Source organism: Falco naumanni, chromosome 14, assembly GCF_017639655.2.
Source record: "Falco naumanni isolate bFalNau1 chromosome 14, bFalNau1.pat, whole genome shotgun sequence".
NCBI classification, from domain to species: Eukaryota; Metazoa; Chordata; class Aves; order Falconiformes; family Falconidae; genus Falco; species Falco naumanni.
In genome coordinates this window covers 8,619,428-8,644,073 of record NC_054067.1, presented here as the reverse complement: position 1 = coordinate 8,644,073, position 24,646 = coordinate 8,619,428, and the positions used below count along the sequence as shown (strand labels likewise).

At 39.1% G+C, this 24,646-nt stretch overlaps 1 protein-coding gene across 4 annotated transcripts in view; it reads right to left on the bottom strand.

Annotated features, from left to right (window-relative positions):
• TBC1D8B (TBC1 domain family member 8B) overlaps positions 1 to 24,646 on the bottom strand; it is a 42,237-nt gene that overhangs the window by 12,734 nt on the left and 4,857 nt on the right. For 2 of the 4 annotated variants that reach the window (XM_040614862.1, XM_040614863.1), the window contains exons 2-13: positions 18,884 to 18,994; positions 16,547 to 16,665; positions 15,686 to 15,911; positions 14,560 to 14,800; positions 12,919 to 13,126; positions 10,569 to 10,736; positions 9,084 to 9,233; positions 6,098 to 6,248; positions 4,140 to 4,354; positions 3,569 to 3,686; positions 2,579 to 2,864; positions 780 to 909 (exon numbers count right to left, since the gene is read on the bottom strand). In XM_040614862.1, the coding sequence (XP_040470796.1) occupies positions 780 to 909; positions 2,579 to 2,864; positions 3,569 to 3,686; positions 4,140 to 4,354; positions 6,098 to 6,248; positions 9,084 to 9,233; positions 10,569 to 10,736; positions 12,919 to 13,126; positions 14,560 to 14,800; positions 15,686 to 15,911; positions 16,547 to 16,665; positions 18,884 to 18,994 (2,123 nt within the window). Of the gene's footprint in view, positions 1 to 763; positions 910 to 2,578; positions 2,865 to 3,568; positions 3,687 to 4,139; positions 4,355 to 6,097; positions 6,249 to 9,083; positions 9,234 to 10,568; positions 10,737 to 12,918; positions 13,127 to 14,559; positions 14,801 to 15,685; positions 15,912 to 16,546; positions 16,666 to 18,883; positions 18,995 to 24,646 lie in introns of those variants that run through there. The other 2 variants (XM_040614864.1, XR_005831039.1) reach the window with 2 other exon arrangements.

The window sequence follows — 24,646 nt, the reverse complement described above, 5'->3', positions numbered from 1 at the left end:
TCATGTGAGTAAGAATCAGAAAAGAAAAAAAAAAAAGTATCATATAGATAAAAGAAACCAGTTGATAGCAAAATCAAAATGTGAACAAATCTCTTCTCTCAGCTTGCCTTTCACTTCAGGTCTGCTGAGCAGAAACTTGTCTATAAGTGGGTTAATACTACTCATGCCTCATGAAAATCTGGGGACAAAAGGAGAAGGAGAAGCTAGACTTACTCCCTCCCCAATGCCGAGCTGCAAGGCTAGACACTACAGAAATCAAACTTGCAAACCAAAAGAAAGTGCTAGAAAATCACAACTGGTCTTCCTTACCGAACACATCTCTCAACAGTTATTTAACCCATACAACAAACTACTCAAGTGTACGCTTTCCTGCACTGGTTGTTATGGCAAATGTTACCACTGTCTGCAGCGTGCAGTAATCGGTCTCATATTAGTAAATGCAAGAGCTGTTTCTGCTGTACGTTGTCATTTCGTTGACATGACATACCAATAAAGTGAATGAGGGATGGCCACATGTGACCTGTGATGAACCTAGGGAACTCCACTCAGGACAGCCTAGCAAGCACATTCCAGGCAGTTAAAGAAACAAAACAACGAACAAGCCTACCCCATAACCTATAAGTTTTCAGTGTGACTCAGCAACCTACAGAACCCCATTTCTATCAACCTACACAGGTTTTCTACTCTAGTTTGTACAACACAGCAGCACTATTTTTAAGGTAGCCCATGCAATGTGAACACTGCATGGGATGCGAAAACATACCCACAAGAACACGTACTTCATTTGACTCTCGGATCAAATCAGTAATGTCCACTTTTGGATGGTCACTCTTTGTATCGCTGAGGTTGGAGCCCTGCTGCACAGCTGGAGGCAAAGGGCTGTCTTTGTTAGTGACACTGTCAAAAAATCTGCACAAAGCAAACACACAAGAAATCAGCAGGAACCAGTTTATCACAACAAAACAGTAACATCAGCATCTACTGAAGAAAAAGTGCACAGAGAACGGGAAACAGCAAAGAATATTAGCATGAGTAGCACAAAAATGCTGTAATAGCAACAAAGGCATACAAACGTGGGAACTGCCTACCCAGAGAAGGTTGTAGAGCTTCTAACCTTTGGAGATTTTAAGACCCAGCTAGAAAATAACATGGCTGGTGTGATCTAGTGCTAGCAGTAATCCTCTTTTGAGTGGGAAATTAGAGGCTTGCCAAAGTCCCTTCCACTCAGCATTCCCCTTGTTCTCTAATCCATCTAGCAAGGTTGTACTGCATAACTGGGAGAAAGGAAGAGTGGCTTGTCCCGAACTGTGACCAAGGCAATCGTAATTCCCCAGGATGCATAAGCCACGACACGTCTGATCTGGACCTATTCATCATACCTACACAGCCCGCCAAAACAGATTCATTAGAGAGGCTGGCCATTTCGTTTGCCAGCATTAAGGAACACATATCTACGGACCGATAGCTTCCTTTTTCTTGAGGAGAGGCAAACTACTGTAATTATTTTTTAAATATACTGGCATGCTGAAGGCTGAATTAACTGCGCAACAGCAGTGTTACAGCCAGACAAAATGTTGAAAGCAGGAGTTCAAAAGAAGTTCATAATCATCAAAATCCTGGATGTCAAGTGGAAACAGCAGCCTGTTCGGTTCAAGTGAAAGTGTAAATTTCACCATACTTCTAGTTTTTAAATTTTAATACACTGAAACTGGGTGAATGTGCTTACTGTTAGGGGTTTTTTTAAGTTTTAAATATTTAAATGAGTACAGCTAGGTTTTATAGTAAATACCAGGCTGCATGGTCTCTTATAGTAAAAAATACATTTTCCTCATTAATTCTGTAGCTCCTACCCTATTCAAACATGCAACATTTAAAAGCCTCACTAAAAGGAAATTCTTATTATCAGTTCTTAGCAGTCATAACTTGGTGACTACTACAGCACATTCATTCTGCTGTTTTAATACTCTATGGTACACAATCACAGCAGCAACAACAGAATTTAGGTAGGTAGTAAAGAAAAAAACATGCCAGCTTTGCTTGCAACACATCAGTTTAAAATGTACTTTATGTTGCATATTTGAAGTTATTCTTCAAATACTAATATAGAACAAACATCTGGTTGTGACTGTCCTCATTGCATTTTTTTGTCTTATTTCATTAGCAGCAGAGGAGCCACTATAGCCTAAAATACAACTACTAAGCTGTAGAATGTCTTGTCAGTAAGTTGATGCCTGAACTGTTCGGAACAGTTTTAGTGTGCTCTAAATTACCTTCTCATTAAGGAAAGCCGCCCTCTATAAGTGATATAAATTCCAGGCAAACCCACATTGCTTTTACTTTAAAATACACAAAATGGCAATGGTTTTAAAAGAACTTTCATGGAAGATGGGATTTTCAAAGGATCCAGGCATACTTTCCAGCCACCCTTTCAGAATTTCAGCCGGAGATGAACACTTAATTCCTCTAAACCCTTTGGAAGTCCTGGCCAGATGTCTTCTCAGCTGCCCCAGAATGACTTATCTATTTGCAATTATAGCAGCTGCCACGCAGCCCATATGAATAACAGTTACAGTGATACCTGTTGAGAACAGTGACCGCTTCTGCATCATCCTTACAAGTCAGCAACTTCTCCATGTTGTATTCCAGCACTGCGAGACCGAGCTGCAAGATTGCCTTTATTCCATCATAGAAGAAACAGTCCACCACATTGACTGCACTTTCAATAGGCAGCACACTGATAAAAAGGGTAAGGAACCAGGAGAGAGAGACCGAGGAGAAAAAAGTCATGTCCATCATGTGGTCTGTCAATTGAGGCAGATGAACCCTGATGAGCTCCTCAAACACTGCCTGATCTACCAAGGCACCTGCAGGGAAAGGATAACAAAACCACCACCCAAATCTTAATACAGAGAAGCATACTTTTCTCAGAGCACTGGCCAGAAATCAAGCCCCTGTCCTAACGCAGCTTTGTTGGAAAAGCAAACACAGGCCCAGCTGTATGGAACCATTGGCTTCGTCCTCTATGCTGGAAGCTACGCACTGTATGCATGGGCCCAGAGCCTTGCTGCATACTGTAAAGTGTGTTAGCACTTTTGTGTGCGGGTGGCTACTTCCAAGGATTCTCCTGACAGCTTATATACCCTCCCTGCAGTTAGAGAGAAACTTCACAGCCGACTTCCTTCTAGCATATATACCTGCGAGTACTGAGTATGAGATCAAAGGCTAAGTCTGGACCTGGAGTAACTTCTTCCTTTAAGCTGACTTAAGTGTCAAATAAATAGCATGAGTTGCAGTTATAATTCCAAAAGAACAGTATAAAAAGTCTAAATTACTTCTTCCTGAGTAGTTATGCCTAGAGTAATGACAATATCTGAAAATCATATCCAATCCTGTTTAAGGAGTTGTCTTGGGACAGTCTCTGTAACTTCCATTTTCTACTTCACAGTATTGAACCAAATGCAACAGTTTCTCCCCATTGTTCAGCCTTCAGCTCACTCCTTACATTTGTTCTTAATGAATGATCATTTACATTCAGTTCTAGATAGATGAAAAGACAGACTGATGTTACCAATGATTCGACGATTGAAATAATCGGGTAGCATCCTTTCACACACAGCAACCAAAAGCCAGAATGCTTCCTCCTCTTTGGCATACAGCAGAAGTACTGATGTCAAAATATTCATTGCCTGTAACATTTAAACATGAAAGGAAGTATTTACAAGGAAAGATGCTGAAAACACAACTGTTGTCATTTGTTAAAATTTGTGTTTCTGAAAGCATTTCACAGCATATTTTTAGAATGCTAGGATAACCTACAGCCATATCCAGTGTAAGACTTTTACCTCTGTATTATTAAACACAAAGCATAGTATTTAAACGATATAAAAATATTTCTAAGTGCTAAAAGCCTAGTAAGAATGCAAAGGCACATATGAAGTAGAAATTACAGCATTTACCAATAAATTCAAGTACAATGTAAATACTCATGTTACACAGTGGGATGAAATAAGCAAAGTAAGTGAACCACTGAGCAAGAAACCCTTCCATATTTATGTGACTGATTTTATGAGGTGCCACTATACTGCCATCATGAGCTAATACCGAGACAACCAACATTAAGAGTCTCAAAACTGCTGTACCTGACAATACCCTATTTGCGGATTCCTGTATGCATAAGCTGTAAGAACTCTCCTGAGTGCAGAAATTCCTGTGTCACTTTGAAAAGCAGGATGCTCAGGTAAGGAGCGACGTAAATCTCGTTCAATTTCATCAGTAGCTAAAGTGCAAGTTCCTAAGGACTTTTCCACCAGCTCAGTGTAATAACCAGGGTTGGAGGCCATATCATTCACAGCACCTGCCAATACATTGCATTGCACAGTATTAGGGGACAACAGTAAAGTATCCACATGATTGTCTGCAATTTGTATAAACATTTTTGGTGACTACTGAGGTACCTCACGAATATGCAGGTGTTACTGCAGTAATGTATAAGAGTAATTCTACTGTAGAAATTAATGGAATTACTCTGAAACAAAAACAGTAAAGTGAAATAAAATAAGGCTTGAGGGAAATCTAAGTCACGTGCCATGATAAAGTTGATTTTCACTTTTTTGTTTCATTGCGGGGCAGGGGGAAGCTTCCTTTCACCTACAATTTTGCCCAAGATTTCTGGCAAACACAATACCCTTCCATTTGTAGAGCTGAAAATGGATTAGAAAAACTAGGCAAAGGACTGACATTTACCTAATTAATTCCATAATTTTAATGTCAACACCTTCCAATTCAGAGATACTGGTCTGGTAACAGAAGCATAAATGCCTATGTAAACACTCAAAGAACACTAACAAAGGTAAATCCCTCACGTGTCCTCAAAAGGTACGACCATACAGTAGCTGAATGAAGAGTATAAAATGCATTTGTTATGATAAACAGATCCTCTGGAACAGCAGAAAGCTCTGCCCAGGGGAACACAGTTGAGTACAGCTAGCAGAGTACTGGGTGGCTCCTCAAAATCTGCAGCTCATTTTCTAAATCTAACACAGGCTTCCTGTACGACCCTGACCAAGTCAACGGCCGCTGCTTTTCTGAAGTGTTTCAGAGAATGGGACTAGAAAGTGCACAGCAGTGTTGCAAAGCAGTATCTTCATTCCCAGGGCCTCCATTTCCCCAAGTTAAGTGCTCTGACACAGCAGTGTTCTAAAGGAGAAAGCCACAAACACACACTCAGAGCTTTGGCAAGAGATTCCATATGTGTAAGAAAGTTCACAATACCTGCACATCTCACCTTCTCTGGGGCCAAATTCTCTGCCAGGAAAATGTTATTTTTTTGTGTCTCTGGTAACATTAGCCTGTCAGACAGCTTAAATCAAAACTACTGAAACACAGTCCCACAACCATGCTTTTCTTTTTAGCAAGTGAAGAGGCTTTGCTGAAACTGACTGTCCCCTGGAACAGCATGTATTACAGAATCATAGAATCATTTAGGTTGGAAAAGACCTTTGAAATCATCAAGGCCAACTGTTTACCCACGACTGCCAAGTCCATCATTAAATCATCTTACTAAGCACTGCATCTACACATTTTTTAAAAACCTCCCTAGGTGATTCCACAACCTCCCTAGGCAGCCTGGAAGGAATTTTTCCTCATATTGAATCTAACCCTCCCCTGGCATAACTTGAGACCATTTCCTCCCGTCCTGTCACTAGTTATCTGAGAGAAGAGACCTACCCCCACCTGCCTTCAACCTCCTTTCAGGTAGTTGTAGAGAGCTGTAAGATCCCCCCGATCCTCTTCTGCAAACTAAACAACCACAGTTCCCTCAGCCACTCCTCCTAAGACTTGTTCTCTAGACCCTTCACCATTCTTATCATTATTTTTCAATTGAGTCTGTTGTAAAAGAAGCAGAAGCAGATTTGTTTGAATCAATGCAAAACAAAATAAGACAAAATTATTCTGTTCCTCATTTTGAAGTGTCTTTCTTCAGAAAGATTTGGATAAATTGCCAGAGCATTTTTTGTCACACTACATTCAGTTAGTAACTAGAACATCCATACATTAGAGTCTACAAAATGATTCAATTATACTTGCTATGCAATACCTGAGAAGAGTAGCCAGAGCTCTCCTCTTAACGCCTCTGGGATCCCTCTTACAACTAGGTCTCGAGTCTTCTTTGTTCGAAACATACTGACACCATGTCCACGTTCAACAAAGAGGATGTGCCAGGACTGTTCTTTCATTTTTTCCTTCAACTACGAAAAGCAGAAGACAACAAGCACTAAGTACACTGGAAGATTTTCCTCGGGTTTCAGAGAACAGAATCAAATTTTGCTCTCAGTTAGATTCATATGAATTAGAAATGACAGCACTGGCCTCCATATTGATACATGAAATGAAAGCTGATGCAAATCAGAGCAAAATCTAACCTGTGCATGGTAAAAGTTTGGCATACAATGCAATCTCCTACGTGACCTACCATTCTTTAAAGTATTTTATTACAAGAATGTCTATACCAGAACAGATAAAAGGTAAATCTAATCTAGTATCCCATATAACAGATGCCAATAGGAATTGCCACAGGACAGTAAGGTCATGCCAACACCTACAAAATCCTCCTCCATCCTCCAGTAAATAGAAGCACAGGCACCTCTTCAGTAGAGGCAATCTCTCTGAATTTAACAACACAGCAGATTTTTCCCTGCAAGTTGCTTTTTGAACTCAGACAAACCTGCCACCATCTAACTTCACCCGAAGTCCCCTTGTTGCTGTATTAAGAGAGCAAATCACTCCCTTTCACCTTTTTCAAGCCACTCCTAAATTCAGCTTTTTCTTTACTTCCCACTTAAGAATAATTCCACCCTGTAACCAGTAATAACTGTATACAAGCTGGCTTTTCATTTTAAATGAAGTCATCACCACCTATTCGTCATGTTTTACTGTTCACTATCCTGCTAAACTTATTTTAAGAAAAACAATCAATAGGTAGATAGCCCTACTTGTTACCTCTAGGTATAAGCATTTGCAGCTTTGGCATCACATCAACAAAAATTACATAATTATCAAGGGACCACAAAGTATTTGGGATTTAAAGGGAGTGGATAAACAGTGATAAAGCAGTAAAACAGCTAACCAGTACAACTTGCAACTGTGCAGACAAATTCTGCCACTACAGTTCTCCTGAGGCATTCCAAAAATGCATTGCCAAGATAATGGATAAAAAAAACTGAACAGCCGATATAATTTCTATGGCAAAAAATTAGAGGTACATTAAAATTTCCTCTTATAAGATTCTTTTTCAGCTGTTTCCATGTAAATATATACATGTTTGTATTAGACATACATACAAACAAATTTGTTTACTGTAACTTGGGACAATTTTTAAATATCCCGATTTTTGTTGCTGCTTTGTGATAAACAGCTTTTTATTGCTAAAGGATAAATAAAAGATAAATCAATAGGAGAAGGAATAAAGATTAAATTGAGTGAAAGCAACAGAAAAGACAACTAGGAGAAGAAGGGTGAAGAGAGGGTTCAGATTGCTTATGTGTGGTGGCAGGTTTCTCTATACTAATTTGACAGCTCTAACAAACTATGAGAAAAAGTATTTGGCCACGATGGTGCAATGAAGTCAAGGAAGTGATTATTTGCAAAGTCAATGCACTGTCACAGACACCTGCTTAATTACTCTGATAAATTAACATACTTCAATTTCAACATATCTATGAACTGTTATTTGCTAACAGCAATAAAAATGTACTAACTCTGTTACAGATTAAACAATACCCCACAGCAACTGAACAGGCCAAACAGTTGCTTCCTTTTTTTGATTCATCACGCTTTGTTGCGTTTTATTTAGTTGACAGATTTGGAACAGAATGGCTACAAATGGTGCTCAGTGTCGTTATTCTCCCACAGTTTCTCAATTCCTCAGTTTATTTACATGAGTTTCAAATAACACTAGAAGAGAATCAATAATCAGAAAAATCTGCAGGAGAATGAAGTCTAGAGTTAAGAAGGGTAACTAATAGCTGAAAACACTTATGCCCATATAGATTTTACATTTAATCAGATACAACATTTTTACAAACTAGCAATTTCTGTCAATGTAGACAGTAACAGCATATGCATATTAACCTCAGTAGGACTAGCCACGTAAGCAAAACCTGCTTCACAAAATGAAAAATGGCAAAAATGCCTTATTCAGACAAAATTGAAGTTACAGACATTTTACCTGCACAGCAGATACTAAATAACTATTGATTATGCACCTAAACCACAATTCTCTGAAGCAAAGGAACTGAAGATCAGGTGCTCCAGCTCATGGGAGGCTCCAGTGCTGAGACAGGCTGAACATTGCCATTACATTTTTTGTGCATGCAGCAGTAAGATTTAACATTGTTAGAGCAATTAAAGGTGCTGAAAAGAAAAGTAGATTTTGTCCACTTTTGTTCAACATACTATAAAAGGCAGAACTTAAAAATCTGGATTCCCTTTTCTCCTGCTCAAAGGTGTTTATTTTCTGGTATTTCTAGTATCAAAGCTTCCATGTCTTAATTTACCCAAATCTGCTGAAAGACTATTTTAAAATAAAACCTTTCTGTCTTCTTGCACACACTACAGAGAAGCAAAAATAGGATGTTCTACTGCAAAAGCTATTAAAGAAAACATTCTCTAGAGCATAACTTTCTTAGAAGTGCAAAAGAATGAAGCAACGAAGAAATTATGTCAATTTCTTTGTAACATCCTCTTTGCTCCCAAAGAGTTTGTAGTGACTTTGTATCTTGACAATTCAGACAGATAGGAAACATGTTCACTATCATAAAACAGCCAACTCTTCCCTGACGGGTGGCAGAGCAGGAGGAATTAGTTCCATGAAGATAAAGCATACCATTATTGAACAAGATGAGCAGAAAATTGAATGGAGCCATGAAGAAGCACCCTGTGGACCCCAAATACAAAAAATGCAGATGAAAGAAGATTGGCAAAGCCCCAGAGGAAATCAGCAACTGTGCTGGAATACATTTAGAATATACTTTAGTCCTTTCCAGTTAAGATTCCAAAAACTGTCGGGCCATTTTATCCCTTACCATTTTAGAGTCTAGATTCTCAGCATCCTGAGGATGGTAGACAGTCATTAGGGCTTCTGTACCGACGGTTTTGCTATTATCTTTCTGACCCATCTTTGACGGACCCGCATCAAAATCCTTTGGACTGTCGGAGGCAGAACTAGCTGCAACCTTGAAAAAAAATTTAACAGTGGTAGTTATCCTTCAAGAAGCAGCACTGATACCAGAAACCATTCTGCTTCTAGACTTGTTTATTATATTAAGTTACAGGTACAAGATACAGAAGTCCAGAATAAATGAAAAACAATCCCTGCTCTGCACTGCTGAGCTTTCAGGGTGCTGCGCTGGAAAAAAAAAATCATTGTTTACAGCCGAAAACTTAATTAAGAAAGGACAGATACTCATAATGAGACCTGTAATAGATAGAGAGGCCTGGCCATCCATTCCCACTGAAGTCAAAAGAAAAACATTCATTTAAATGGAGCCATATACTGAGCTATACAGAAATGCTGAGAGCATTTAAAAACCAGCATTGGAACCTGGATTGTTTCTCAAAACCTGATGGATAACAAAGTAAAAGAACCCAAAACAGAATGCCTTCAGAGTAGCACTATTGTTTAACACATTCTCTTTCATATGGGCACGGAGTTAATTCATTTTTCTATGCCTTAAAGCCAGAGGTACATGACTTAGGATGGTATGTCAAAATAATAGAGATATAACCCAAAATAAGGTACTGTAAAAGGGAATGCCCCTGAGCAGCAGACCTTACCACTCAGGTCTCCCAGGGCAGTACTGTACCCTTACCAGCTGAGCATTTCTGCTGATATCAAACCATCTTGCTTTTGTTACTCATTTTTGCCTTTTAACCCTTAAGAATCAAAGTCTGAAGATAGAGATTTTGCTGATACACTGATTATTTTCTACCAAAAGGCATGTATTTGTTATTCTCCACTCTTACATTTGTCACTTTAGAGGCTACTCCAGTTGATTCTATTTAATTTCTTCTCAGGGGAAAATCTTCAAGGAAGAGAGACAGCAACTAGAAGTCATGCTTGTTAGGGATGCATGTTTTGTCATTGCTTTCTTGTTTCTCATGCATGAAACTACACACACGGTTGCCTTCACATCTAGAAACATCCTTACAATCATTCTATCACCTTCCTGAGTCAAATAGTCAGCTGGCAAAAACTGACACAGCTACAAGTAATTTTACATCATACTGTGGTGTACTTTTTTTTTTAATGTGAAGGGTCTGAAGGCAAGAGATGGGAACATGATTTTTCAAAGAGGAAAAAAAAAAAAAAGAAAATATTTAGACAACTTGAAATCTAGAGGTACAGCATACATTGTTATCCATCTTGTGTCTAAATTCAGGCTTAAATATAAAGGTATTGCATTACACAGCAAAACACTGACAACAATATGTAAATTTATCTCGGTAAAACTACATAACCTTATTCCTAGGAACAGGCACTAAGATCTTGGAACTAGCAGGGCAGTTACCTCTGTATTTATCATGTGGTGTGGACTTGAAGTTGCACTGCATTTCATTCTGAGCTTTGCCACAAGCTGTTCAAAATCTCTAACCTCTGTGAAACGAAAAGCTGTTTTTCCTTTGGTACTAATGCTGACTCCTCTGTTGGCTGGATCTGCCTTATCCACTCCTGTGACCTACAGAAGCAAGGATACATAAATTAGGCAAGAATTTTTACCATCTTCTTTCTAAAAGAGAAAACCTGTTAAAAATACAAGTGTACATGAAACAGGAGTATGAAGCACCACACAAGCAGAATTAGTGACACAAGTAACAAACGCTACTTTAAAGCTCAGTGCTATGGAGCTATTTTAGGGCAAGGTACTAAGTACTGTGCAATAGATTTTTGACAGAGTACCAAAAATCTTTGAAAAGTTTTTCGCAGCTGCGAATGCTGAGCTTATTTGAAAGTCTTGCCTCCTTCTACCTGCTGAAGCTATTACTTTTTCTTCTTATCATCCAAAAGCAGACAAAACATGACTTTTGCAAGTAATCAAATGAAACAAATTTCATAAGAATGAATTTCCACTGAGAATACCCTTTCAAAGACAGCTATCATAACACATGACAGCTGGAGATGATTTTAATTGCCATGATGGAACAGTTACAGATTAGAGCAGTTAATACACTTTAATAATGCAAGTACAAGTGAGACGATCATGAATAGCTAGTCTGACTGCCATTGCTGATGCTTTTACATTGTTATAGGTAAAGAATGAAAGACCACTGAAATAAAGTAACTCTAAAGTACTGTAGAACAAACAGTGAGGGCCTGACAACCCACAAGAATAAATTTAGAGTCAGCTCCTTTTTAACACAGCCTCTTTTTGTTTTTCATAGCTTATGGAAGTCTCCATTGTTTGCAAGACTATTTACAGATGATCAAATAAATTGCTTTAGGTTAATGCTGTAGTTGGAGGAGGTGATTGTCCCCCTCTACTCAGCTCTCGTGAATGAGACTCCCCCTGCAGTGCTGCATTCAGCTCTGAGGCCCCAGGGTAAGAAGGACATGGGCCTGTTGGAGGGAGTCCAGAGCAGGGCCATGAAGATGATCCGAGGCTGGAGCATCTCTGCTGTGAAGACAGGCTGGGAGAGCTGGGGTGGTTCAGCCTGGAGAAGAGAAGGCTCCAGGGAGACCTTAGAGCAGCCTGCCAGTACATAAAGGGGGTGGCAAGAGAGCTGGGGAGGGGCTGTTTACAAGGGCCTGCAGTGATAGCACAAGGGGCAATGGCTTTAAAGCTGAAATTGGGTAGATTTAGATGAGCTATAAGGAAGAAATTCTTCACTGGGGGGCGGTGAGTGACTGGCATGGGTTGCCCAGAGCATCTGTGGATGCCCCATCCCTGGGCAGTGTCCAAGGCCAGGCTGGATGGGGCTTTGGGCAACCTGGGCTGGGGGGAGGGGTCCCTGCCCATGGCAGGGGGCTGGAAGTGGATGAACTTTAACATCCCTTCCAACTGAAACCATTCTAGGATTCTGTGTTCTGGGTGGGAAACACAAAGTGTATTGCTGAAATTAGCTCAGCTTACCCTGCTAGATCAGGTGTCTTACATCAGGCAGTACATACACAGAGTATGTAGAGCAATTACAGATCAATTACAGAACCTGGTCCATTTTTAGGCTATTGTAAAATACATCTGGGTGCTGATGAAAAGCTTTTAGCGCTGGAAGACTGAAACATGGCAATGTCCCAGATCACACGAAGTCAAGAGAGGGACAGAGAAGTGGGTTTTTTTCCCCAGAAGTTATTCCATAGTCTAGCTATAGTACTGTATAGAAATATGAATGCTGTGTCCTTTACGATACGGTCCTTATTCCATCTGTTGATACTACTTGTCCCAGTGTTCAACAACTGTTTGACATATATTCCTATAGACTTTTGAAGAGACAGCACTGCTCAACTGCTGCAAAAAGAATTGCACTAGTGAGCTAAGAAAGAAACACAGCAGAGCAATTACTAATCTTCAAGATCCTCCACCCTCTCCAATTCTTTATTTCCTATCTTGAGAATCTCATTAGCTCAACTTTATGAATTAAGCATAAGCTTTTCCATTTAAAAAAAAAAAAAAACAGTACTAAAAAATTTGGGTTCTGTGCTTAGCTACAGAAATAAAAGTAAATAGAAAAGGAAAAGAGGGCACGAGGAACAAAGCTGAAACATGAAAGCAATTCTTTAAACCTACAAACAGAATTCCTACATGCAGTATTCAAGGTAGCAGGAAATGTATGCAGACTATAATGAAAATTTGTTTAAACTGGTGTTCAACTACACAAGTTCAAAACTTCTGGTATAACTAGCTGATTTGTAGTTTGCATTACCTCTCTTAACGGAATAATTACACTGCACAGGCTGCCATCCTGGCTAGCAAAGCAGATGTAGTTTTCTGAAATGCACATTTTCCCATGGGTGTTGTAATGACTGAAAGGAACCCATAAGAAGCACTCGTGAACCTCCTTCAAGGTCTCTTCTTTGGGTAGCCTGAAGAATGCACTAAACTGTTCACTGTGGGCACGGCTCTCTAGGCCTCTAGATTAAAAACAGAACAAAAAAAAGGGTAGGAGAGAGAAAAGAAAAATTAAATAAATTTCAAATGTCTTTACAAACACAAAAGTTAAAAATACCTTGGGAAAAGACAGTAAAACATCATGCCCTCCCATAACCCATGAGGTGGATCTGGAGGGTTCAAATTTTGCTTGAAGATGCAAGAAAGGGCAGGACCACACCTATCTATATAAACCAAAAATAATCAAATACTTCACTAAATAGGAATAGATTCAAGCGTGTTCTTGCACAGTAAAGCACTTTGCTGAATCCAAGCCTACAGATAGCGCAGAAAATCATACTGATAGCCTAATCTGCTGGTTCCCCACCCATTAGAATAGTCCACTTAAACCTAAACCAAGTTTTGGATTGACAAAGGATTAATTAGCTACAAATGGAGCACATGTTGTAAACATCTGCCATGGGCTAATTCTTCATAGATAACTGCAGCCAGAAACAATGTTTTGGCTGTAGAGCAACATCCCTCTCCAGCATTGCTACCAAACTAAGGTATAATTACCAAGGAAATACAACCTAAAAAGGTTTTATTATCAGTGTACTATAAAACTAAATAGGGTTTTTTTCTTCTTAAATCATAGCTGCATAGAGTTTTAAGTAGGAATCATTATTAGAAAAATGCTTTATCAAAATTTCTGATTTGCAGATAGGTAGCTTTTCCCAACAAAGATTTAGTCCCTTTATGTGAATTTAAATTGCCTAACAACAGACTTGCTTTTCCTGGTTACTTTTCACAGTAAATAGCTGTGGTCAACAGATGAAAACCTAAGCATCTGAGTGATAATTTGGACAATTCTCTGAGGAAAAGGTAACATTTGCTTCAACAGAAACCAGAAAATTACAACAAGGAATAATCACACACCATCTTTGAGAAGGAAGGACCCTAAAACAACAGGCTACTTGCACACATATCTTTCCCACTGCCTAAAATACTGTCATAAATAAGAAAAGCCATGCACCCATCTGCAACTCATTGATTTTATTACCCATCTCCACTGGCAGAAAAGCCATGCAGTTATTATTTACACGTTTATTAAATTATTTATTCTCCACCTTAGCCTTCCTCATCAGGTATCTACGGAGACGCTGCAGCTCTGTTTTTAAATTTCTAATTCTAAATTATGCTAGAACACCTTTTAAAAATTCAAACTACTATAAAACCTCTAGTTGAAGACGAACTCTGAAGGTCTGATCGCTTCCTGCCTTCATATAGACTTTTGATACTGCAAAGTAACAATAAATTACAATGCCTTACATTGCTTTGATTCCAAATTTTAATAAGACACTTGTTTAAGAGAACACCAGCTCTGCTAACATATCTCCTTAAGACAAGAATTCTCTGCCCCTTTGCCTAAAAAAGTACTGGGCCCAGAGCAGACAGGCTCTAAGTAATCTCTTACCTCTTGGTGATCTGCAGGGGGTCACGAAGGACTAGATCATTTTCAAATGTCTCCTTGTCAAAAAGTCTCCTAACAGCATAGTTTGCCAGCTGCTCCATGAGAAGGAACGTTTCACTAATATGCAAAAACATGGAAAAATAATGGTCTTCCCCACGGGAGCACACATGAATGCTCTCTGTCAGAATCACATTGGAAGTCTTCTCAAGTTTTGATATTTCATCCCAGGAGATAATAAGTTTTACTGAAAATACAAATACAAATACGTGTGAGTAACTTCTCATTAGCTGCTACCCTTATACTAAAAAAAAAGTATTAGTCAACAGCACTAATAAAATATAATTAAGCAATATAGTTAAATGATAACACACTTGGAAAGGGCTACAAACTCACAAGCACAAAAAAACCTGTTCACAATCCCTATAAAATAATTCCATTAGAAAGAATTTTACAGAAAGAAAAACATTAAAGACACACCATGTATGAAAATAGAAGATTACATCACCTTTTCTTTGCTGTTATGTTAAACTGCAAATGGCAAACAAGCACTATATATAAGCCACCCCACTTTAACACTTTATAAATAGGACTACTTAAAGTAAATCAATCATGTATTGGCATTTAGAGGAACTGTGCCAGTTAGCTATGACATTTCCCAATACAAGTGAAAATTACCTTAGAAAGGATCCTGTATTTTATTAGAGGCATTTGTTTAGGAATTTCAAATTAATGTTACACAGGAAAAAAAAAAAGATATGTGCAGTTACCACCAGTGCATAGTGCAGCCATGTGAAATATTAAGTCTGTGTGTGAAGAAATAACTAGTCCTCACAGACTGAATTAATATACAGCATGAACTAAAGATGACTATTTTAGTCAGTCAACTGCAACAGGTCTGCCTTCTCTGTGAAGCTTATCTAAAGGAAGAAAACCAGTGGACGTTGTATAGTAAGTTACACAGATGTATTCATTTCCATAAAGTATTTTGTGTTTGCAGTTTTTTCTGTTCTGTGTAGACACCTGCTCACATGACAAAACAGCTCCCTTAGGACACAGGAAAAATTCTTCCAGATCTGAACATAAACAGCAAAATGTGAAGGGACCAGGCTCAGTATCGAGGCTCACTTACCTTCTGCTCCCAGCAAAAATGAGTAAAAGCTAAGGAAGTTGGTACTAAGATAAAGCCATCCTTGACAGGGCACTCTGCCCTTCCAGTAACTGCATGAGTAATAGGTAACCAACTTCTCCTGCTCTGGTAATCCAAAACACTTTTCAAACTTCATAAGACCTTCACGGAACTTCTCAGGATCATCTTCTTTTGTAAAAGAACCTTTTCCCTCTTCAGCAATCAAACCCTAAACGAAAACAAACAGTGACTTATATATGCACCCATGTGGGTGGGTGTCATACATGCACCTGCATACATACAGTGTAGCATTCTCCTAACAGGATAGTAAATTTCAGAACAGGAAGAATAGTCTGAGGATCAAAACATAGGTCATAAATCAAACGTGCTCATCCACCACGGACTCATCCACCAAGTTTCCCACACAACTTAAGCAAGACACACACTTCCAGGTCTCCTCTTCTGAAACAGACACCTTCCTCCATTAATCACAAGAATTCCTGGGCTAAAGATCTCACATACATAAAGTGAAGTGTTGTACCTTCACAAAAATACACCATATGCTTCCCAGGCATTATTAAAATTATTCTGAAATAATTTATCAACAGTTTTAGACCACTATCTAAAGGCATCTGGTCTATCATGTACCAAGGAGAGTTTATGACAAACAACCTCATTTAACTGTGGGGCAGATAACTTTAATACGCTCCACTGTTCTGTTAAACAGCCACATACTACTCAATCTGAAGTACATAGTGTTACAATGCTGTCCTTTGATATTCTAAAAAGGACATATTATTCATGTACATTTAGAGAAAAAAAATACTTAGCCTTCCCTAATTATGCCACGTGCTTGTTACTTACCCTTATCTTTCCCTGGACAAAGCTCGTAATATCTTCATTTGAATCAAATACTGATAAAGTCTTCATAACATTGTGTTCTAACCAGTCCCAGTGTTCCGTTATTTCTTCTCTGCTGGATCCTGATTGAAATAGAAAGTTACTATTACTTAAAATTAGAACAGACTTTAATCATTTCACTAAAAATATTAATCAAGAGAATACTTAACGAATTCCCAATTCACAGAGTAATTTAGATGCCCATGTCCAAATCACAAGTCTCTCAAATCTTTTGTCCAACTCTTGCACACACTAAAAATGTATTTGATGTACATTAAAAATATGCACTGATGTGTTTTTATCTTTCAAGTCCTTTACACAGTTATATTTCTAGCCTTCACATCCAGAAGCACCTCAGCTTTGTCAACATTGTGTGGCTCAGCGCTGAAGCCTGACTTGGACTGACAGTTCCTTCAGCTCAGCAGTACCTCCCCAACATGGATGGCAAAGCATTGCTAGAACACGCCCAGTCTAATAGTCTAGAAGGTGGGAAATGCAAGATCAAATTCATGAGAGTAAGAAGAAAACAAAATCTGGGTCTCTGATATCTCAGCTTTGATACTGGCCCACAACAGTTTCCAGAGTAGAACTCCAAGCCTTAGACCTACTGTGCAAAATCCCTTCCAAGGTGTATAAGGATGTAAAGCACACATCATGGAACAGGAAGGTAGCAGAGATTTCTCTTTGGATACTTGAAACAACTATTTATGTTGCTTACAATCAATTATTACTTACTTGGCTGAGCGCAAGTCACTGTTTTATCTCATTCTCTATCAAGTCACATTTTAACTGTATTTCTAACCACGCTAAAGCTTAGGCAACCACCGTTCAGGAAACAATGTCATCCTACCTACAAGTTTTGCTTATGCTGTAAGTCCAAACTGTGCACTGTTTGCATGCAGCTGCAGGCTTCTCCAAGAGGACAGCGGCACATATGGAAAACACATACCAGAACTAACTCCAGATGCAGGAAAAAAGGCTCACTGCTTCACACAAGCTGAACGATCCTTGAAACAATGTTTGGCACCGCTAGAATTAGTATTTTTTTCTTCTAGACCCTCTGGGACTCAAACACGCTGGAATAAAGGACTGTTTTTTTCCTTTCATTACATATGTGCAAGAGGAGGAGTAACTCAAAAAGAAACCCGTTATCAGTAACCATAAGGAATGTAGAAACCACAGAACCAAAATAAAATTCAGTATTCCAAAAATATTACATTTTCAAACACCTTAGAGAGAAGCCAACCTTGTTACTTTATTACTTTACACCGCTTTTTAATCTAGGTTTCAGAGAGCTCCCACCTATACATGGTGAACATCATTGCAACTTTATAGCAAAGAAAAAACTATCTCACGTGAATTTTAGAGAAATACATTTAGATTACTGGTTTACTTTAAATACAAAGGAACACTTTTACCCACTGCCTACTTCTACAATTAGAGAATTGTGGTAGGCCAACTTCAAAATGCTTATGATAATTCATCTTGTTCTTGTCACATACTCAATTACAAATTATGCAAGTGATAAGATGTAGTAAGCACAGACGATACTGGTGAAACAACAGTAGAGATCCAGCAAATTCAATATTGAGTCAGGTCTTTAAAGACAGGCGGCTCCCCACCAGATGGTGGGAGACAGGGATAAGGAAAGAGGGAAAAAAATTACATAGGTTTGAATAAAGGGATTCTAGAATATAAATTAATTGGCATCCTCCACTGGAATGCTCACAAATAAAAGCAGCCAGTGTAGTCACATAGGATCAATACCCCTAAGCAAGAACACACCTTGTCTTTTTTCTCTATTTACTTTGTAAAGACTAATTAAACAACTTTCAGTAAACCCTACAGAATTAGTAAAAGTTGCCTTGGGAATTAACAGAAACTGTTCTAAATAAGGTTAAACAATTAAGCCTGCACTACACAGGGTGGATTTGCAACACCACCTTAAAAATCATACAAAGAGTAATTAAAACAGCAATTAAATTTCAAATTGATTATTTTTCTCAGACTACACATGTAGACCAATTATTTGAGTCACAGGGTGAATCAGAGGCACAGATATGACACGGTAAAGATGAAACTTTTAAATAAATATTTAAATTATTTAGAAGCACTGCTGCAGATCCTTTGTATATAATAGCAGAACCAAAACATTGTCTCTTCCATTTCTTCGCTTCACAGAAAGAACAATCCATTTTCTACCACAAACTACAACTACATTATGTAGCCTTTTGTTGTAAAGTATACATATGCAGCACAGAATTTATACAACTCAGTTAGCTTCTAAGTCATAGTACATACCGCATGCAATGGACCAGTAGACTTGGGAGTCTGGTGTCTGATGCAGGATGCGAAATGGGGCAACCTTCGATGTAGAATCCAACACTGCATCTAATGTTCCCACAAGAAGACCTGTTGTATTCAAGAAAAGGTATACAGCATGGTGAAACTAAGGTTTTGAAATGTACGCTCCTGATTCTTTTCTTAGTGAATAGGAATGCTACCCAAGTAAGGACTAATGAACTCTGAGAAAATTAAAAAGTACAAATGAGTAAAGCAAAAAGTACTCCCAGAGGAACCTCTTTGGATATTTTGATCCAGTAAAGGCCATTCTAAACGCAAAATGCAGATTAAGAAGTTTTTTTGTGGCAACACTCTTGGAAGTGATAGTCATGTAGTATGGCAAACCAGAGGACAACCAACATAACGTGGTAGTTCCCAGCTTTCACAAGCAGTAATTGAACTACCTTTTAATTAGTTATTTACTTTTGTTCTATTTTCCAGTCACAGGGAACAGCTCCTAGGAGACCAATTCCATTATGTCCAATTTTTATGAAAATCCCACCATTTTTACATGGGAACGCTATGTCATACTTTCTGTACATACAAAAGTTTTGCTGCTTATACCACACTGTAGCTAGAAAATGCCTGCCATTCTTCAAAAACAGTCTATCAGATGACTTCTACAGTAAGTGTGGAACACTAATATTTCATCCTACCATCACATGCGTAAGTATATTACATAAAGTGCATTATTCCCATATAGCTTATACACCCAAGATACAATGGGCATGTCCCTCCCTGCCACTAAATATTGAATTAGCTCCTATGAGAGTTCAGATCAAAATATACTAATTTCATTAATGAGACATACTTCATCTCTCCATAACTGGGAGCAAAAAGTTTCCTGAGAAAATGAGTATGCATTTTATCTTGGCTGCCAAAATCATTCTTTCTGCACAATACTAAAAATATTAACCCAGATATCTTAAAAGTTCCTTTCAACTCTAAGAATCAAGGAATTTTAAAAGAAGAAAAATCCATATAGAAAAAATACAAGCTTTTGGATCCTGATGCACTTTTCTTCTTGTTACAACAGAAACAAAAATACAAGCAACAGTATCTTATGCTTCCTTCCTTTACTCCCCATGCTTGCCATCCTCATAGCACGGTCACATAAATTGAAAGTTCAACTAAAACAAAGCTACCAAAGCAATCACAAAGAGCTTTTATTCTTCGACAGAAGAACTGCAAAATAAGAGACAAGTCTACCCATAAAAATATGAGAGATGTAATTACCCAAAGAGATGCTGTAAAGTATGTTCCAGAAACCTGCTGAGACCACGGATGCAGGATATTCCAAAAAAAAATGCTATTAAGGTAAAGAGCTTGTATACAAAGTTAATATACCCCTTATAGCACCTCTAAGTACCCTTCCATCTTTAATGGAAAATGATATTTTGATTCAGGCTTTTAACACTCCACAGAATCATTAGATTTAGGTCAATTGAAATGTGTCCCTCCAAAGTTATTTCAGAATTTTTAGGTTGGCTTCTGGTACTTTTTGTTCCACTTTCTTTCCATTAACCCCCCTCTCAAACTCTGAAAAATAACAATTGTGAGGAATACAAGAAAGCAAAGTAAGACAAAATTGAGAAGTCTAGACAGTCATCCTCAGAACATGGTTTTCCTAAGGATACACTTTCAGCGTAGAGCCTGTGTGACAACCTTACTGTGGCTATTCAAGCTTCAGAATGCTTTTGCCCCTCTTCAAGAAAATGGAAGTGAGTAATGACGAAAAACACACAAAAAAAACCCCAAACCCAAAGACCAATACATTTCATCAATCAGAACATCTTGTCTTGTCTGCAATTCACAGATTCTAAGTTACTGTTGGAAAGTAGAATATTTTTTTTAGTTTCTAAGTTAAGTCAGACATTGAATAGGTAACATTTATGTCTGTTTAAAGAGCTTTGGCTTAATGAATGAGTCATAACACTGAGCTGATCTCAAAGTTGACTTTGCTTCAGCAAATGATGAATTATTTCATTCACAATTCTCCTAATGTAATTTCTGTTATGATATACAGTACAAGGACATTAGTCCCCATTTATAAGGTCAATGGAACTGCTCAGCTTGAGAGAATGATGACAACAGTGAGTGCATTCCTCAAAATGCCCTAACGGTTTCTGTCTGCTTGGAAGGTCATTAGATTTTAGACACAACGAACTATATCAGGTTAGTATCAGCCACTTCAACAGTCCCACTAGTCAATACTGCTTTGTCCACGAATGTGATATAGACTACAGGTTTGCACTTAAGCCAATACATACTCGACACATCATGACGAACTAATTGCAGGGCTATGGCCACTGGCACAACTGCAAGGAATCAGCAGTCTCACATTCTTACCCTAGTCCTGAAAGTGCTCTATGAGCCACACATTTTTTTGAATACAGTACTACCAGTCAGGGTTTCCGTAACTATAAGTTGTTGGGTGCTTCTCAGCAGACACTCCCTTCTGTTGTTGTTCCCAACGGGAAATCAAGACCCACGTTCATGCAGGCAAGTAAGAGCACTGCTGAGCGTTTTGCTGGCACTCTGCTAACTCCATTCACACAAGCCTGCTGAAGAATGACTCACTTCCAGGCTTGCAGAGATTTAAAATGCACCTGTATTATGCACCCGTATTATTAACTGTAAAATAAAGGAGTAAAACAAAATATCAGTAACTGCTCAGCCCAGACAGGAGCATTATATCTCCATAAGGGAGGCAAGGGGGAAAGAACAGCTCATGCCATACTTGCCAACCCCTCGCTGATGAAATGCAGAACATGTTGCTCCCCAACAACAACTTTTAGGGACGTCCTACAGAATGTCATCTACCCTCATCTCTGCTCAAAGCTAGACCCCACAGTTTCTACTGGGGATTCCACCTAAATCATCCATCCTCTTGCCTCACTCAGGGAATGACTTCAGCTGTCAATATGGAAGATGGTGCACATTTTCAGGGAGAAAGAGCTCTGCTTTTAGAGAGCATTTTAAGTTTCATAGCTGCTTGAGTAAAACTACCGAGAAATATCCTAGATACTTAAATAAATAGGGTGAAATACCCTAGAAAATAAAATAAAGGGAAGGAATCCCTTTTCAAAGCACAGCTTTGAAATAAGAATGTATTCTTCCCAAAAGTCTCTAAAACACTTGGTTAGCAAAATATGAACGTTATCTAGAGAGACATGCACCAAAATGTATCAGCAATGAATTCTGCTCTCTGTTGTATCAATTTACAGCAATAAAGCCGACATGTTACATGAAAACATCTTCCCAGCATTTTGCCATTTGGGGGCAATACCACTTTGTTCTTCTATATTTATTTCACCAAATACATCAAGAGAGTACTAATATTTGCCTTTTCCATTATTTTTTTGGTCCTTTTCAATCCACAATCTCAAAGTTGGGTGGTGGTTTTTTTTTCTGGAATAGCTGTTGATTACTATGTCAATGTTTTCTGTTGCTGAGAATCTTATTTTAAATGTCATACCCAGCAATCTGACTAGTTCTTACCCTTTGTGGGACTAGTGTAATGCAAACAGAATAATCTAAGTTCCATTTTACCAATGAAGAATCAGAAGCAAAGAAAACATGCCATTGTGGTTTCTTTTTAAAGAGCACTATTGTTCTGAAGCAAACTTAGCACAAGCCTGTTCTCTAACAGTACCTCTGAGATCAATAATTAATTATATTAAAACTGGATGAGACAACCTCCTGATTTGCTACATTAGAAGTGTTAAGGGATATAAAATATTTACAAGGCTGGAAAAGTTCCTTACAAACAGAAATATTGTATTAGCACAACACTGGTCGGCCCCACTACACTAAGTATTTTGGAAAGGAGACACTTTGATGTACAATTGAGTTCTCAGTTTATACACATCATATAAAGGAGCTGTTTGAAAATACTGTAAAAGGTTTCCCTGAGTGGCAACAACTGCAGAAAGTGGTATTCTGCAGCTACAGTCAGCTTCATTTCATCAATAACTGCTCAGTTCTACAATCTGAAGAATTCAAAGGCTAATCCAAGCAGAAACAAAGAGGAAAAAATACTGTAAAACAAGTTTGTCAGAGCTGTGGTGGGTTGACCTTGGCTGCATATCGGTTGCCCACCAAGCTGCCCTATCAGTCCCCCCCCTCATCTGGATAGAGGGAGAAAAAAATGTGATGAAAGGGTCATGGATTGACATAAGAACAGAGAGAGATCATTCACCAATTACTGTAACCGGCAAAACAGAAGACTTGAGGAAATTAATTTAATGTATTGCCAATCAAATCTGAGTAGAATAATGAGAAATAAAACCAAATCTTAAAACACCATCCCCCCACCCTTCCCTTCTTCCTGGGCTCAACTTTGCCCCTGATTTTCTCTACCTCCTCTCCCCGGAGCGGCGCAGGGGGAAAGGGAACAGGCATTGTGGCCAGTTCATCACACGTTGGGCTCCTTCCACCTCACTCTCTTCCTCTGCTCCAGTGTGGGGTCTCTCCCATGGGAGACTGTCCTCCACAAACTTCTCCACCACAAGTCCTTCCCGTGGGCTGCAGTTCCTCATGAGCTGCTCCATCGTGGGTTCCTTCCACAGGGTGCAGCCCTTCAGGCACAGACTGCCCCAGCCCAGGACCCCCACAGGGTCCCCAGCCCTGCCAGCAAACCTGCCCCAGAGTGGGCGGCCCACGGGTCATGGCTCCTGTGGGCACCCCCTGCCCGGGCTGCAGGGTGGGGGGAGCCTGCTCCACCATGGATCTCCATGGGCTGGGGGCACAGCCTGCCCCGCCGGGGGCTGAACCACGGGCTGCCAGGGAATCTCTGCTCTGGCACCTGGAGCCCTCCCGGCCCCCACCTGCCCTGGCCTGGGGGGCTGCAGCCCTGCAGCTCTCACACAGCCCCCCTCCCCTCTCACAGCTGCTGTCACACAGCAGCCTTTTCCCCCTTCTTAAATATGTCATCCCAGCAGCGCTACCCTGCTGCTGATGGGCTCGGCCTTGGCCAGTGGCAGGTCCCCTCTTGGAAGCTTTATTGGACATAGGGGAAGGTTGTAGCAGCTTCTCACAGAAGCCAGCCCTGCATCCCCCCACTACCAAATCCTTGCCAGGCAAACCCACTACCATCGCATCTTTCATTTTGATCAGATAGCTTATCATAATCCAGGAGCTAGCACCATTTACAGGCACTCTCCTAAGCTTTCAGTGTACAGTTCTTAGGTACACAAAGAGACTCCACCAAATCCTATGGAGGACACCTCACAGCAAGAAAGCCTACAGCATCCGTAAGAGAGGTCTTTAATAGCTATGTCCTGACAACTAGAATTTCTAGGTTTGAAACACTATAAATGTGAAAAATAAAAGCAATGAACCTCAAATCAATTTTTTTAGGGTTTTTTTCTTTTTACTATAAAGTCAACCTGTTAATAAATTGTGAATTAAAAAGAAAAACAAATATTGAAGGCAATGTAATACCTACATACAACTGCAAGGAATAAAATCAATACGAATAGCACGTAAAATATACAGATTTACTACAAAACTGAAATCCACTGCATTACTAAACAAGGACAAATTCAAATATCCTAACTACAATTTAAATGGACTGTATTTTTCAGCAAAACCTTTTAAAAAAAGATATTCAGATGATGCAGGTCCACTGAAACCAAAACTACCAGAGTAACATAGCAGAAGCTATGTAAGTTCCACAAAGGTTTCTCTGGTGCAGGATACAGTATCAGAGGAGAAACA